Consider the following 16,486-nt stretch of genomic DNA (forward strand, 5'->3'; position numbering starts at 1 on the left):
TTTAGCTCAGGGGTAGAGCACTTGCCCAGCAAGCGCAAGGCCCTGGGTTCGGACCTCAGCTCCAAAAAAAAAAAAAAAAGAAAGAAAAAGTGTGTTGAGAGGATTTATCGGCCCAGCACTTGCTTAGTGTATGAAAGACCCTGGGTTCAGTCAGTCCCCAGCACCACAAAACAGTAGGAAGTTGATTTTGCTGGCTGAGGTAATGCACTGTGTAATCCTGGTACTTGGAATATTGAAGATCATAAATTGAAGGCTGCTCTCCTTGATGGCATTCAAGGTCATCCTTAGCTACATAGCAAGTTCTAGGGTGACCTGGGCTACATGAGACCTTGTCTCAAAAAAAAAATTGTTTTTTGAAGAAAATGTTAGGATAGTACTACATGAATATTTTCTTGGGGACTGGAGAGGTGGCTCTGAGGTTGTGAGCACCGTCTGCTCTTTCAGAGGACCCAGATTCAAATTCCAGCCCTATCTGTGACTCCAGTTCCGGAGGACCCAGTCCCCGCTTCTGACCTCCGTAGGCACCAGGCACACATGTGGTACACAGACATGTATGCAATCAAAACAGCCATACACATAAAATAAAAACAAATCTTAAAGAAAAAATTGTTTCCTCCCAAAACTGCAGGTTCTGACTTAGTGTAGTGGGCTCGCTAACATGTAGGAGGTCTGTGGTCCAGTCCCTGTAAGGGCAAACAAGCGAACGAAAGAATAAATGCCAATTAGTAACTAATAAACAAATGTGGCAGGCACTGAGCTGAGGCTGTGCTTGGGCCAAGGAGATAGATAGTTCAGTAGGTAAAGGGATTTGCCAAGCCTAACAACCTGGGTTCAATTTCTGGGGATTTTCTACCACATGGTCGGTAAAGGAAACCCCCACAAGACCTTCTTTGACCTCCAAGTATATGCTGTGGCATCTTCATGCTTACACACGTGCACGCGCGCGCGAGCGCGCGCGCGCGCGCGCGCACACACACACACACACACACACACACACACACACACACACACACACAGAGTTTCCTACTTGATGCTTTAAAGGTTAGGAAATCTGTCATCCCAGACTGAGGTAGCCAAGGAGAGGACCTGCTCATTGAGAGCTCAGGAGCCCATCTTTCCACCTTTGGTGTAGCTGCCACACTGGGAGAGCGGGTCTTCATGGTGTCAGAGTGATGACAGCGTCTCTGGGTCCTCCTGGTGATTGTGAGCCCCTGGGTGGAGGCCGTGTCCCTGTGTGTACACAGGAATGCTGACTAACCTTGTTCCTACAGCCACACGGGGAAAAGCCCTTCCAGTGCATTGCATGTGGCCGTGCCTTTGCCCAGAAGTCTAACGTCAAGAAGCACATGCAGACTCATAAGGTGTGGCCTCCAGGGAGAAGTGGTGGCACAGTTTCCCGAAACTCTGTGACGGTACAAGTCATGGCTTTGAACCCCAACAGGCAAGAGGAGGAAGACACAGGTGGGTGGACTGGGAGGAGCTGGGCCACTCTTCCCACTCATCCCCTCTGATGCTTCAGAGTGTTGTCTGACGATGTCGTGGGAACTGAACCCAGGGTCTGTTGTATTCCAGAGCAGAGCTGTACATGCGATACGTGCTCGGTCCCAGCCTCATAGGTTTTGTTGCTAGTTGGGTGGCCTCTGTGACCTGTGACTTCTCTGGGCCTCAGAGAAACTACTTTCTCTATGAAGGGACCTAGCGAGCTGGGTGAGGTATCCACGTGTCATCCTAGCCTTGGAGAAGCTAAGATGGGAGGAGCAGGAGTTGGTAGTCGGTCTCTGTTACACAGGGATTATGAGTCTAGTCTGTGCTATACAGCAGCCTATCTATTTCTTTTTTTTTTTTTTTCTTTTTTTTGGAGCTGGGGACTGAACCCAGGGCCTTGCGCTTCCTAGGCAAGCGCCCTACCATTGAGCTAAATCCCCAACCCTACAGCAGCCTATCTAAGCAAGGGAGCACGGGGAGGACGCCAAGTATATAAATGTGCGCCATTACCCTAATACTGTGTCCAGGGCAGACATCACTCACTAATTAGTTACTGTCTCTTTCTTTCTGGCTGAGCCTGAATCCCACATTAGAATCTATATCCTTCCTTCTTTCCTTCCTTCCTTCCTTCCTCCCTTCCTTCCTTCCTTCCGTCCTTCTGTCCTCCCTCTCACTGTGCCCTCCCCCTCCCCCGGGTCTCATGTAGCCTAGACTGGCTTAGAACATGCTGTATAGCTGTATAGCTGAAAGTGGCCTTGAACACCTGATCTCCCTCCTCCACCTTCTGAGTGCTATTATGGGCCTGTGCTATTTCACCTAGTTCTATGTAGTGCCAGAAGCTGAACCCAGGGCGTCGTTTGTTCAGGGCTCTTGATGTCAGGGAGAGGGCAGGGCAGCCTAGTTAGCAAAGACGGAGCAAAGGTAAGTGTCCCAGTTAGGAAGGCCTGGGAGGCAGTCTGAGTGTGCGTAGAAGTCTTCAGTGTCTAATGACCACGGAGAGGGCAAAGGTAAGGAGAGGAACTGAGGTCACTGGCTGTCTCTCAGTCAGAATGTACTTCAGGGCTGTGGATGTAACTTAGGCTAGAGTGTTTGCCTCCCACAGGATGCCCTGGGCTCAGTCCCCGACGGTGTATAAACTGAGCAGGGTGGCTGTTGGGAGAGAGTGCAGGAGGATTAGAAGTTCAAGGCTGGGGCAGGAGAGATGGCTCAGTGGTTAAGAGCACTGACTGCTCTTCCAGAGGTCCTGAGTTCAGTTCCCAACAACCACATGGTGGCTCACAACTGTCTGTAATGGGGTCCGATGCCCTCTTCTGGAGTATCCAAGCAGAGAACAGCATGCTCATATACATAGAATAAATTAATTTTAAAAAACAAACAAAACCAGAAGTTCAAGGTCCCTTTTAGCTACATAGCATATTTGAGGCCGACCTGGACTACATGAGACCCTGTCTTGGGGAAAAAAAAAATGTGTGTTAGTATTTTAGCCTCTTGTCTGGTGGTGCTGGAGTTGGAGTGCAGCCTTGAACACATCATCTGGGAGCAAGTCTGCAGTCCGTGTCCCAGGAGCCTTCCTGTGTGGGATGGCTCTTGTCCTGCCTCACTCAAAACCCTTCCCTGTGACTTCTCTGTCTGCGTAGGGTTGGGTCAGTCCCTGTCCAGCACCACGCAGCCCCAGGCCTTGCCCACGGCAGGAGAGGAGGAAGGCGACAAGCCAGAGGCCAAGCAGGTGGTTCTCATCGACAGCTCCTACCTGTGTCAGTTCTGCCCCAGCAAGTTCAGCACCTACTTTCAGCTCAAGTCCCACATGATCCAGCACAAGAAGGAGCAGGTGGGTGGGTGGGGAAGCAGAGGGCGGGCACAGCTCCCCATTTATGAGCTTGATGACACTGGGGTCACCCCTGCTGCCTAGAAAGGGACAGGGCTGAGCCCAGCCTTTCCCATGGCTTGCTGTCCTCAGGGCAGATTCCTGGCAGAAGGGAGCAGTGATTTGTAATTAGGTCAGATCCTAGGGATCTTTGAGTTAGGTGGTGTAAATGGTGAGGGACATTGTGTATGACATAGCAGGAGGCGGAGCCAGGGCAGTCGCTCAGCTCAGCATCAAGGGCTGCGGTTATCATACTGTGGGCGTGGCTTTTCTTTTTTTAAGTAACAGGTTATGGTTGTGGCCCAGGCTGACTAGAACTGGCCATGTAGACCAGGCTAGCCTCAAATTTGCAAAGATCTGACTGCTTCAGCCTCCTGGGTGCTGGGATTAAAGAGCATCGCTATGCCTGCATGCTGTTTCCGACCTTTGTTTATTTAATATGTGTGTGCACATGCACGCACGAGCACACGCTCGCATAAGCGCCAAGGAGAATGTGAAGGTCAGAAGACAACTGTAGGAGGTGGTTCTCTCCCGGAAATTGAAGTCGGGTCAGGTTGTCAAGTTCAGCATCACCCGCTTTACCTTCTGAGCCGCCTCACGTGTCAGGGTTATTTTTCATCAAAAATCCAGTCTTAATGTTTTGTTTTTTTTTTTTTTGGAGCTGGGGACTGAACTTGGGTTTTTGTGCTTACAGGCAGCCTACCACTGAGCCAAATCCCCAACCCCCAGTCTTAGTGTTTCTTATGAGCAGTGGAAACCTTCCTAGAATTCTGCATCTCTTATGGATCAGAGACAGTTTTGTTTAAAGACAAGTGCTCTTGGGGTCGGAGAGATGGCTCAGTGGTTAAGAGCACTGTCTGGGGTTGGGATTTAGCTCAGTGGTAGAGCGCTTGCCTAGCAAGCACAAGGCCCTGGGTCTGGGTCCCCAGCTCTGAAAAAAAGATATATATATATAAAAGAGCACTGTCTGCTCTTCCAGAGGCCCTGAGTTCAATTCCCAGCAGTCACATGGTGGCTCACAACCATCTGTAATGGGACGTGATGCCCTCTTCTGGTGTGTCTGAGGACAGCTACAGTGTACTTATATATACATACATAAATAATTCTTTAAAAAAAAAAGACAAGCGCTCTCAAAACCAAGCAGCGGCTCGGTGGTTAGGTGCACTGAGCTCAGTTCCTAGCATCCACACCAGGTGGCTCACAAGTGCCTGTGACTCCAGCTCTGAGGGACGGCACCCTCTTCTAGCCTCTGAGCCACCTGTACTGGCATGTGCATGCACATGTGTGTGCTGAGACTGGCCTTGAACTGATCTTCCAAGCACCGAGGTTGTGAGTGTGTGTGCCTGTCTATGAGGTGTCAGAGCGCTTCCTGCATGGTAGGTAAGCCTGCTACCAACTGAGCCAAGTGTCCCCAGCTCCAGAGCCCTTATCACTGTTAATGTGCTGCTCTTATCAAATAGAGGACTATTTAATGTGTGTATAGTAATAGAAGGCTGGCCAGCAGTTAGGGCTTTATTTCTCTCTTATCACAGTAGGCCAGAAATGAGCAGTATTGGGCTTGGATAGCAGGCTAGGTGTATCACCGTGGGCCAGGCTTCTGACTCTCTTCTCTAGAGTCTTTGGCTTGCGGTATTCACCCTCGAAGAAGCTGCAGGACAGTCACGATGACTCCATCTGTCACATTTATATGCCACTCAAGATAAATGCAAAAAAATGGAAGGGTTCCTGCCAGCAGGCTTTCGCCATCTTGTTTCAGGAGGGATGATGTCCCCAGAGACTGTTGCCTGCATATCATTGCCAAGGAAGGAGCCGCATGGCTGTCACGGGGATGAAGGGTGTTTACCCAGTCTGTTGCTACCCTGGGGGAACTGGAGTCAATGTAATTAAGGATAAAGAGAACTTGGCGTTGTGTGGGCACCTGAGGAATACGGATGACTACTAGAATTTTCAAAATACTGCAAGCGTATTTGTTATAGACTTGTCACACAGTTTATGAAAGGAGAGGTGGAAATGATCATCCAGTTCACACAGTATATGACACCTGTCTCTACACTTGACTTGTCCCCCATCAGACTGCTAAGCCAGATGCAAATTCTGTTAATGTCTCGTCCATAGCCTTTGGAGTTAACTCTTCTATCTGACAAAAAAAAAGTCTCTCCCCTTAAGGACTGGGGACACGTACAAGACCCCGAGTTACATCCTAACATCACACATGTGCTCTCAAAAATCATTTATATCAGATTATATGTCACTTACAAATTAACATTGAACTTGAGAGTCTGGGTCCTAAGTCAATAATAAATAGTCAAGACCAGCCATGTCCCCGAGGAGCAAGAGGACTCTGGGGAAGTTTGTTGGGTAGCGGTTCTAAAGGCGGTCCCCAGACTAGCGTGCCCTAAGAGTCATGTGTTTGGGCCGTCTCCACCTGCCAGGTCGGAGATCCTGGTGGAGGTGCCTCTCAAATATTTCTTTTCTTTTTCTTTTTTTAATATGCAGCCTCGCGTAGCTCAGGCTGGCTGCAAACTCACCATGTAGCTAAAAATGATGTTTTTTAATGTTTAAAGACTTACTCTATTTTTGTTTATGAATGTTTTGATTGTGTGTATGTATGCATGCATACTGTACCATGTGTATGCCCGGTGCTCTGGAAGTCAGAAAAGGCATTGAATCGCCTGCAATCGGAGCTCTGGGTGGTTATGGACTACTGTGTGGGAGCTGGGACTTGAACCTGGGTCCTCTGCAAGAGCAACACGTGCTCCTAACGACCCTAATGGCTGAGATATCATTCCAGCCCCCGACTGATCGTGATCTTGGGGTCCAGACCTTCCTGCCTTTTCTTCCCAAGTGCTGGAGTCACAGGTGTGTACCACTGCCCTCAGCTAGGATGTCCACTTGTTCTGAGAGTCAGGACATGATTCCGGGTGACATTCAAAGGGCAAAGCGTCATCCCTTTGCTGCATTCCCAGGTCTTGGGTAATTTTTACAGAAACATTCAAGCTTTACAAAGCCTGAAGGAGGGATAGCTGGCCAAAAGAAGAGAATCCTTTAACCACAGTGCAGCCAGGAGCTGAGCTAGTGTCACCCCTGTGATCCTCAGGAGGCTCATACAGGAGGATGTCAATTCAAGGCCTGACTGAGCCACGGAGTGAGTTCAAAGCCAGCCTGGGCAGACTTAGTGAGCACCTGTATCAAAACAAGAACCAAGAAGAGAGATAAGAGATAGAACTCGGGGTTGGGGATTTAGCTCAGTGGTAGAGCGCTTGCCTAGGAAGCGCAAGGCCCTGGGTTCGGTCCCCAGCTCCGAAAAAAAGAACCAAAAAAAAAAAAAAAGAGAGATAGAACTCGAAGGCAGCTTACTTGCCCAGCACCCGGAGGCTCTGGTTTCCTCTGTGGTTGGCAGGTTGTCCACAGCGGTCGCAAGGCTGTGGCGGCAGTAGAGGCCACTCCCGCTGTTCTCACCTTCCAGTGTCTCCCCTCAAGGTGTACAAGTGCGTGGTTAAAAGCTGTGCCCAGATGTTCCCCAAGCTGGACACCTTTCTGGAGCACATCAGAAGCCACCAGGAGGAGCTGAGTTACCGCTGTCATCTCTGTAGCAAGGACTTCCCCTCCCTGTATGACCTGGGCGTGCACCAGTACTCTCACAGTCTCCTGCCGCAGCACAGCCCCAGGAAGGACAGCACCGTCTACAAGTATGTACCATGCCACCAGCCACGCTGGACTGAGGGCAGGGAGCCCCGGACTCAGACTGCTCCGGTTAAAAGACGCATCTCGAAGGCAGCCTGAGGCTGACAGCCAAGGTCCTGCCTGGAGGGTTTGAGTGTTGGTACGAATAGAAAAATGAAACGGACTCTTCTTAGACCGTTCATTGTTTGCCAGTCATTTAGCATAGAAAAGGGTAACTGAGCCAGAAAGATGGCTCAGCGGGAGAATGCTTGCTACCAGCTTCACCGCCTGGGTTTGATCCCTAAGACCCTACACGACTGAGGGAAAGAACTCACTTCCACAAAGTTGTCCTCTCACCCCCACTGCCAAGTGCACACACAAAATACATACATACATACATACATACATACATACATACATACATACATACACTCATACATACATACATACATACATACAAACAAATGTTTAGGGCTGGAGAGATGGTTCAGTGGGTGGGTAAGAGTATTTGAAGAGGTCCTGGGTTCAGTTCCCAGCACTTACCTTGTTGTTCAGAACTGCCTGTTACAAAAGAGGTATCTGGTGCCCTCTTCTGGCCACTGTGGGCTCCTGTAGGCACAAGATGCCAATAAACTCATGCCGGCCACACAGGAAACAGTCTTGAACACTGGTGTTCTGGGTTGTCAGAAATGAGGTCACCACATAGATCTTCAGCTCTTTGTCCCTGGGGCTGTCGGGCTTGTCTTCACTCCTCCCTAGAGCACCTCCCTGTGTTTTCTGGGTCTTCTTTATAGAGGGTGCATTCTGCAGGCACCTACCGTCAAATTTTGCCCTTCGGGTTTTTCCTGTCCATCTGCTGGCTGCTGGTTAGAAGCAGGTGTTTTGCAAACAGTCCCAAGTCTGTGGGAACAGGTAAGGACAGGTATCTGTCTGGGACGCCTTCAGCTAAATGTTTTGATGTTGGTATGGCTTTTGCGTCTCTATACAAACTTATGCCTGTAGGGATCTGGTAGGTGGTCTCTCTCACCTCAGAAACCTCTGGGTGAGGCTTCTGGAATGAAGATAAGTGAAGATCCCTCAGGGCAGGTGTGTGAACCAGCTCAGGACGCAGCTGCTTCAGAGTTGCCCAAGAGTCACGATAAGGACTATGGCGCTACCTGCCAAGGCTCACATCCCACAGCCTTGGGCTGAAGCCTGACTTTCGGGACCTTAATTTTCTCACGTATGATAAGGAGGTTCTAATGGTGCTTAGCCTATTAGAACGAGTCTCCCCTCCCTCAACTCGCCTCCTACTCAGTATCTCCCGTAGTCCTGGCTGATTTCTCTGCACAACTAAGGGTGACCCTGGTCTTCACTTCTCTCAAGTACTCTTATGTAGCAGGCTGGCCGTGAACTCTCCAGTGCTAGTTCAGTTATAGCCCTGCTTCTTCCGCCTCCATTTTGTTTCCATGTGTAAGCCAGGCCGACCTTGAGCTCACTGGAGCTGAGGCTTGCATTGCGTTTGAAGTGACCCTCTTACCTCAGCTTCCTGAGAGAGTTGGAATTCTAGGCCAGGGCCATTGTGCCCAGCTTTCTCCTGGACTCTCAGTAGGGTCCAGTAAGAGAGAACTCTATCGAGCACAGTCCTGGGAACACAGTAGGTGCTCAGAATAGATTGCTACTGTCCTTCTTGCTGTACTGTTCACTTGTGTGCAGAGACCCAAAGCGACAACAGCTTCATGGAAAGCTCTGCCTCTCAGGTAGACTAAGCTTGTGTGGTGGCCCTGGCAGTTGGTCGCTGCGTGTCCTTAGAGTTAAGCTGACTTGGCCTGCCCATGGAATGTCCCCAAGCCACTGAAGTGACTCCATCTCCACAACTCACTGTATTTGGTTCTTTGGTTGTTTGCTTTTTTGGTTTTGTTGTTTGTTTTTGTTTTTGTTGTTTGAGTCATCGGGGTGTTGCTACATGGCCCTGACTGGCTGGAGCTTGGTATGCAGATGAGGCCAGCCTTCATTCACAGCAACCCTCCACCATGTTACCCAGGTGCTGGATTATCACACCTAGCACCCCTCCCTTTTTTTTCCTTTTGAAAATCTGATTTATTGCCTGGTGTCACAGCACATGTAACCCAGCATTAAGGAATTGGAGGCAGGAATTCTAGGCCTCAACTGTATAGAAATTTGAAACCAGCTTGGGCTCCCTGAGACCTTGTCTCAAAAAAAAAATTATTGGGCTGGAGCGATGGCTCAGTGGTTAAGGATACTAGCTGCTCTTCCAGAGGACACGGGTTCAATTGCCAACACCCACATGGCAGCTCACAACTGTCTGCAAAGCCAGAGGAGGACACATCCTCACACAGACACACATGCAGGCCAAATACCAATGCACAGGAAATAAAAATAAATATTTAAAAAAATTATTGATAGTATTTTCTCCCTAGTTACAAAAAGGCATTCTTCAACCAACCAGAGCTTCCAGGGACTAAACCACTACAGAAAGACTATATATACATGAACCGACCCAGGGCTCCAACTACATATGTAGAGAATAGCCTTGTTGGGGCACCAGGGGAAGGGGAAGGGGAAGGAAGCCCTTGGTTCTGCCAAGGTTGGACCCCCAGTACAGGGGAATATGGGGTGGGGCAGCAAAGGGGGATAGATGGGGGGAATACCCATATGGGGGAGGGAATGGGGGTTTATGGACAGGAAACCGGGAAGGGGAATAACGTTTGAAATGTAAATAAAGAAATATATCTAATAGAAAAATTAAAAAAAAATGCATTCTTGTTAAATACAGAAAAAGGATTTTTATTTTTAATTTTTGAGAATGTAGTCAGGGATAACCCGAATGCCCAGCATCCTGTCTCTACCCCGAGCCACTGGGATAATAGGTATGGCCCACGTCCCCACGAGATTTTTTTCTTTAAATTAAAAAAGAAATGTTATTGTTGTTTACCCATGGAAACCTGAAGAGGGCATTGACTCCCCTGAAACTAGAGATACAGACAGTTGGGAGCCGCCATTGTCTGTGCCATTGAACCCAGGTCCTTTGGGAGAGCAGCCAGTGCTCTTAACCACTGAGCCCTGGTTTTCGTTTTTATAGGTGTCACCTGGCTTCCCTGGGGGAGAAGGGACCTCAGGGTAAAGATGAGGCAGGAAAGCCAGAGAGGCTCGCACACACGTCTCAGCAGCTCAGCTGACGCAGAGAACGTCAGACAGGAGTGGACACCTTGAGAACGAACGGCGCGTGGGCCTTCGCCTCCCTAAGTTGGTTTTGGGGAAGCAGGGGAACTTGCTAGAGCTCATCTCTCTCTTCTTTCCCGCCTAGGTGTGTCAAGTGTGTCAACAAATACTCCACCCCTGAGGCCTTGGAGCACCACATACAGACGGCCACTCATAGCTTCCCCTGCCCACACTGCCAGAAGGTAGGTGTCACAGCATTTCCCTCAGAGGAGGCCCGGAGAGGGACAGTGAGCTGACAGTCTAGCATGCCATCATGTTCACAGAGGCATTGGCACCGGACTTGGGTCCCGAAGGATGAATAGGAGTTTATGAGCAAGAAAAAAGCCCTTTGTGAAGAACAGCGTGGGTGGGAACAGGGGGCGGGGTATGCTTTGACTGGGCTCACAAGTGCTTAGAGAGCCAAGTGGTCTGGGGATTAGGTCTGACACTCTGGCCTCCAGCCCCCAGCGGGGCTGAATGATGTTTCTAAGAAGCTAGAAACTAGGGTCCCAGAGGGTAGAAGGTCTGGGAAGGGGTTCTGGAGCTACCAAGGTCTTCCTCTAGGTCTTCCCTTGTGAACGCTACCTGCGGCGTCACTTACCCACCCACGGCAGTGGTGGCCGGTTCAGGTGCCAGATCTGTAAGAAGTTCTTCCGGAAGGAGCACTACCTCAAGCTGCACGCCCACATCCACTCAGGTGGGTGCGCCGCTCACCTGTGCCCCGCCCACCCATTTCCTGTCTGACCTGCCCCTCTGTTGCGTTTCCATCCTACTGGCTCTTCTCTAAATCCTTCTTCCTGTTCTCCACACTGACTGCCACTCACCTGTCTCACCTGTGGTCACCGGGTTCCCTCCACCTCACCTGTGAACATGGGGTTCCCTCCACCTCACCTGTGGTCGCCGGGTTCCTTCCACCTCCCCTGGGAACACAGGGTTCCCACCCCCTCACTTGGGAACACGGGGTTCCGTCCACCTCACCTGTGGTCACAGGATTCCCTCTACCTCACCTGTGGACACTGAGTTCTTAACACCTTGAGAGTAGAGGTGAGTCCCAGAGGCAAGTGGACTTGGCTCTGCTCCCTGGGTGCCAGCCCTACTGGATTATTAACTGATGGGTGTAGGGTGACCATCCTCCTGCAAATTCCTACCCTCTCCTAGGTTTCCAGCTTGAGGTATAATAAAAAAATTTTTTAATCATTAAACTTCCTTGGAGGGAGATAGCCAAGGCTAACCTTGCATTCCTGATCTTCCACCTTCCAACTCGAGTGCTGGAATTATGGGACTGTACCACAGGGTTTAGTTTAGTTTTGTTTTGTTTTGAATGTGTGTGTGTGTGTGTGTGTGTGTGTGTGTGTGTGTGTGTGTGTGTGTGTGTATCCTCACACTTGTGTAGGATACACACACCCATGGAGCCATGCCAACACCAGAGTTAAATTTTATCTTTAAAATAAGTACTGGCTGGGGGTGGTGTACACCTGAAATCCTGGCTACTCAGGAGGCTGAGATGGGAGGACTCAGGGGTTTGAGATAAGCCTGGGTAATAGAATGAGTCTCCCTTTCAACACAGTACCAGACAAAAATAAATCCCTACAAGCTAGCACCTGCAGGTCATATATTGTACTCACAACTCCCTACCCAGTAACTGCAGCTACTGTCTAGATTGGGTGACTATAGTTTAACAGATTAAAAAAAAATGATTTATTTATATATCTGTGTGAGTGTATGCCATGTACGTGCAGTACCCGATGAGACCAGAAGAGGGCGCCACAAGCAGTTGTGCGCTGCCCAGCAGTGGTGTGGGGGTTTTCCTGGCAAGCATCAAGCCTTGAGGTCCATGGTGACATATTACTGTAATGCTAGCACTTAGGAAGGCTGACGAGGGAGGGCTGGGCACTCCAATCCAGCATGGGCTACACAGTGAACACTTGTCTCAAAGCCCAAACAAAACCCCTCCAAATTCTCTGTGCCAAGTCAGGAAGAGTAAGAAAAGCCACTTGGGGGAGGAGCTGGGCCCTAAATTAAGCTTCCTCCTGGTGGGACCCATGTGGTGTACCCATGCCATGTCTCTATAGGTGAGAAGCCCTACAAATGCTCAGTGTGTGAGTCTGCGTTCAACCGCAAAGACAAGCTCAAGAGACACATGCTGATCCACGAGCCCTTCAAGAAGTACAAATGTCCCTTCTCGTAAGTAGAGGCGCCATAATGGGGCTGGAGTTAGATTACTTTAGAGGGGCCAATATGGAGGGCTGGGCTGAGGGCCTCCCTTCGTGTGTCTTGTTCGGACCCTGCCTACCTCACTCCCCAACCTGCTTAGCCCTTTGATTGACAAAGGCTGGTGCAGGAACCGGTGAGAGGATTCCTGCTCCCACATTCCAGTAACTGATGGCTTTGGGTTCCAGGATGCACACAGGCTGCAGTAAGGAGTTCAACCGGCAGGACAAGCTGAAAGCTCACATCCTCTCCCACGCTGGTAAGAGGCTTAGGGACTGGCTAAGATGATTCTCTGAGATCGAGCCATCAGCAGGAAGGAAGAGAGGACGCCTGTGTGAGACATATTGTGGGTGTCTTTCTACTTATCCGCTCCTGAGAGCTAGAAGCCAGATCTGTGATGGGGACCTTGGGGTACAGAGGTAAATTAGATGCCACTCCAGTCCCAGAGGAAGTAGTTGTGAGAATAGGCAGCTGAACTGGATTATTTGCAGGGACATAGAGGTGTGTGTTGGTGCCATCCAAGATGTAGCCCATGGGTAGCCTGGGAAGGGACAGAGCTCTCCAAGCCACCTTCCCAGGGGAGATGAGTATCAGCATCTCATCTTCTGCCAATGCCCACCCCCATATTCTCTGTCCACGCCCACCCACACCCACTGTCCATCCCCACCCACACCCGCTGTCCATCCCCATCCCCACACCCGCTGTCCATCCCCACACCCACAGTCTATCCTCATCCCCACACCCGCTGTCCATCCCCACACCCACTGTCCATCCCCACCCCACACCCTGTCCACGCCCACCCACACCCGCTGTCCATCCCCACACCACCCTGCTGTCCATCCCCACACCCACTGTCCACCCCACCCACACCCGCTGTCCATCCCCACACCCACAGTCTATCCTCATCCCCACACCCGCTGTCCATCCCCACACCCACACCTGCTGTCCATCCCCATCCCCACACCCGCTGTCCATCCCCACACCCACACCTGCTGTCCATCCCCACCCCCACACCCGCTGTCCATCCCCACCCCCACACCCGCTGTCCATCCCCACACCCACACCTGCTGTCCATCCCCACACCCACACCTGCTGTCCATCCCCACCCCCACCCCCACTGTCCATCCCCACCCCACACCCGCTGTCCATCCCCACACCCACACCTGCGCTGTCCATCCCCACACCCACACCCGCTGTCCATCCCCACATCCACACCTGCTGTCCATCTCCACCCCCACCCCCATGGTCCATCCCCACCTCTACATCCACGTTAAGTCAGTGAAGCATCTTCCCCATAGAGTAACAACCAAAAATGTCTCCAAAAGTTTCCTTGGAGATGAAATTGCTCCTGTTAAAAGCTTGAAAATGGGGGAGTAAACTGGGAACGTAGCTCAGTGTGTAGAGCACCTGCCCAGCATCCATGAAGCCCGTGGTTTGATCCCCAACAACACATAAACTAAGCATGCTAGCCACCAACTGTAGTTCCAGCCCTTGAAAGACAGAAGCAAGAGGATCAGGAGTTCAAGCTCAAAGCCAGCCTGAAGCCACCTTTAATCCCAGCACTTGGGAGGCAGAGGCAGTTGGGTTTCTGAGTCTGAGGCCAGCCTGGTCCTCAGAGTGAGTTCTAGGACAGCCAGGGTTACAAGAGTGGAACCCGGTCTCAAACAAAACAAAAAAAGCCATCCGAGCTACACGGGAGAGTGGATCAAGGCTTGTGACATCTTGGCTCTGAGCGCTGGGTAGGTCTCAGGCAAGTGGCTTCCCCCTTCTGGACCCCAGCCCCAGGAAGCATTTACTGAAGGAGCCTGGCCTTCAGTGTGGGAATCTGGGAAGTGTCCCACAGGGCTCAGGCCTGAGGAGAGAGAGCAGGAAAACTTTCCTGGAAGAGAGGACAGCGAGTACAGGCCCCTGGGAATGGGAGAGACCAGAGGGAGGGAGGGGCCCAAGCTCAGGGCAAAGGGTTGAGGAGGGGCTGGCACACTGCATCCTGTTGTGTAGGACCCAGGCCTCAGCAGGGTTTAGGCAGCAAGCTTTCTCTATCCCACTGTGATGGTCCGAGGGGCAGAGGTGAGGCCTGCAGCCTACAAGAGGTGGCTGTGCCTAGTCATCTGGGTGGGAGGCGGTGTGACCTACAGAGTTCACCAAGGCTTAGGGATTTAGCAAATTACTTCAGACCGGGAAAGGCAAGTACAAAGAGAGGCCATGGGGCAGGGAGCAGCACAGAGCGGAGGAGTGAGTGGCAGGGAACAATGGAGAAGCAACAATGGAGCTTGCTGAGGTCCAACCACACGGATGCTTGTAGAGCCTGCAGGCATTCCCAGGTGGGACATGTGCAGGGTGAGGGTGGCCATGCCTCTCCCTGATGGCTCCTCATTCCCCAGGCCTGAAGCTCCACAAGTGTGGGCTATGCAGCAAGTCCTTCAGCCGCCGAGCCCACCTGGCAGAGCACCAACGCGCTCACACGGGCAACTACAAGTTCCGCTGCGCAGGCTGTGCCAAGGGCTTCTCACGACACAAATACCTCAAGGATCATCGCTGCCGCCTGGGCCCCTCGAAGGACAAGGACCTGCAAACCCGGCGGCCTCCTCGGAGGAGGGCAACAGCTCGTGGTGCTGGCAACATCGCCAGCGTGCATAAGGAGGAGAACCCCTTGCCGGATCCGCTGGGGCTGGAGGAGCTAAAGGCCGCAGGACCCTCTCCTGAGGCTGCCCCTGGCAAGCCACCCTTTGAGCAGGACGCTGTGTTGTCCATTGTGGTGGGCGGGGACCCGGAGCTCGTGGTGCCTGGTCACACTGAGGGTCTGGGCTCCAACCTGGCACTTGCCGAGCTGCAGGCTGGAACCGAGGGAGGGTGTGCCATGCTCGCTGTCCCAGTCTACATCCAGGCCTCAGAGTAACCGAGCTGGACTTGCTGAAAGTGAGGTGGGGGAAAAGTGCATTGGCCCAATCCCTTTTGGAAGTTACTGTATCAACCTTGTCGGCTGCTGTCCTCCTCCGCCCCTCGATTGTCTGGAGAAACCTGCAGCACTTATAGGGTCTGAGGCAGGCGCCATAGCTCCAGGGCATAGCGGTGGTAAGAGACAAGGCCAGGGCATGAAGTGCCCAGGGGGCTGGCTGATGATGGAGGCTGGTACTTGGGCATCCTCCAAGAGAAGGTAGGGTGATCCCACCCACCTATCCAGGTTACCTGGGGTGGCCTCAGGTCGTGCTGCCATTTGGGATGCTAGCTGGATGTGGCCGGAGTCCTTGTATGTTGAACCATTACTAAAACACTTCGTGATGAGTGGGTCCTCTGAGGACTGTATGAGGTGCGTATGTGAGAGGCACTCAGCCCAGGGCTAAGGCTGTAGCTACCAGCCAGCCCTTGGCTTCAGACTCACCAGTGTGACCTGAGCAGGGCACTTAACCTCTTTCTGCTCAGAGCTCCTCACCTGTACAACAGGACTTCATACAGCACTACCTCCTAGAGTGTCCCGGGGACATAGTCTGCTACGATGTGCAAAGGGCTGGGCAGAGTACCCATGACCTGGAAAGTGCTCAGTAAATCTCAATAAATGTTTTTACCGATGACATGAGTCCAAACCACTGTTCTGGGCCTTTTCTAGCCCCATGGTGGCACCACTCTCCCCAAAGCACAGGCCTTGTAGCCCTCATGCTGGCCCAGGAGAGTCAGCAGGCTTCCCCGATCAGTCTAACTCCAGCAGTCCTCAGCACTCAGGAAGCTGAGGCAGGAGGATTTTGAGTTTCAGGTCAGCCTGGGTTACAGGCTTCTGCCCCCCTCTTTCCCATGGGTGCAGACCTGGAACTCCCCAGGTGTTTCTCACATAGCATAGTTTGGACAAACGGCCTGTGTTGTGGTAAGAATTAAAAAGGAACATTTTCTATCAGTTCCTGTGATCTGGATCTGCTCACTTCAGCTGTTACTCTGCCACGGGGTCCACAAGCTGCCCCACTCTCGGCTGTCTCCCTTTAGCGCCCTCTCCACGAGGTCCCCCAGGCAGTGGTTACTACTCCTGGCTGTGTGTGCAGGCTCTCTCTGTCTCTGTCTCTCTCTGTCTCTCTG

The 16,486-nt window shown here is 51.6% G+C and overlaps 1 protein-coding gene across 1 annotated transcript in view; it reads left to right on the forward strand.

The window, feature by feature from the left end:
* The window catches only part of Znf341 (zinc finger protein 341), a 32,178-nt gene extending 16,173 nt beyond the window's left edge, over positions 1 to 16,005 (forward strand). The window contains exons 9-16 of the mRNA XM_032904505.1: positions 1,272 to 1,461; positions 3,123 to 3,313; positions 6,830 to 7,038; positions 10,320 to 10,416; positions 10,778 to 10,910; positions 12,286 to 12,397; positions 12,613 to 12,683; positions 14,806 to 16,005. Of these exons, the coding sequence (XP_032760396.1) occupies positions 1,272 to 1,461; positions 3,123 to 3,313; positions 6,830 to 7,038; positions 10,320 to 10,416; positions 10,778 to 10,910; positions 12,286 to 12,397; positions 12,613 to 12,683; positions 14,806 to 15,320 (1,518 nt within the window). The 3' untranslated portion in view covers positions 15,321 to 16,005. The remainder of the gene's footprint in view (positions 1 to 1,271; positions 1,462 to 3,122; positions 3,314 to 6,829; positions 7,039 to 10,319; positions 10,417 to 10,777; positions 10,911 to 12,285; positions 12,398 to 12,612; positions 12,684 to 14,805) is intronic.
* The last annotated feature ends 481 nt before the right edge of the window (positions 16,006 to 16,486 follow it).

Source organism: Rattus rattus, chromosome 5, assembly GCF_011064425.1.
Source record: "Rattus rattus isolate New Zealand chromosome 5, Rrattus_CSIRO_v1, whole genome shotgun sequence".
Lineage (NCBI taxonomy): Eukaryota > Metazoa > Chordata > Mammalia > Rodentia > Muridae > Rattus > Rattus rattus.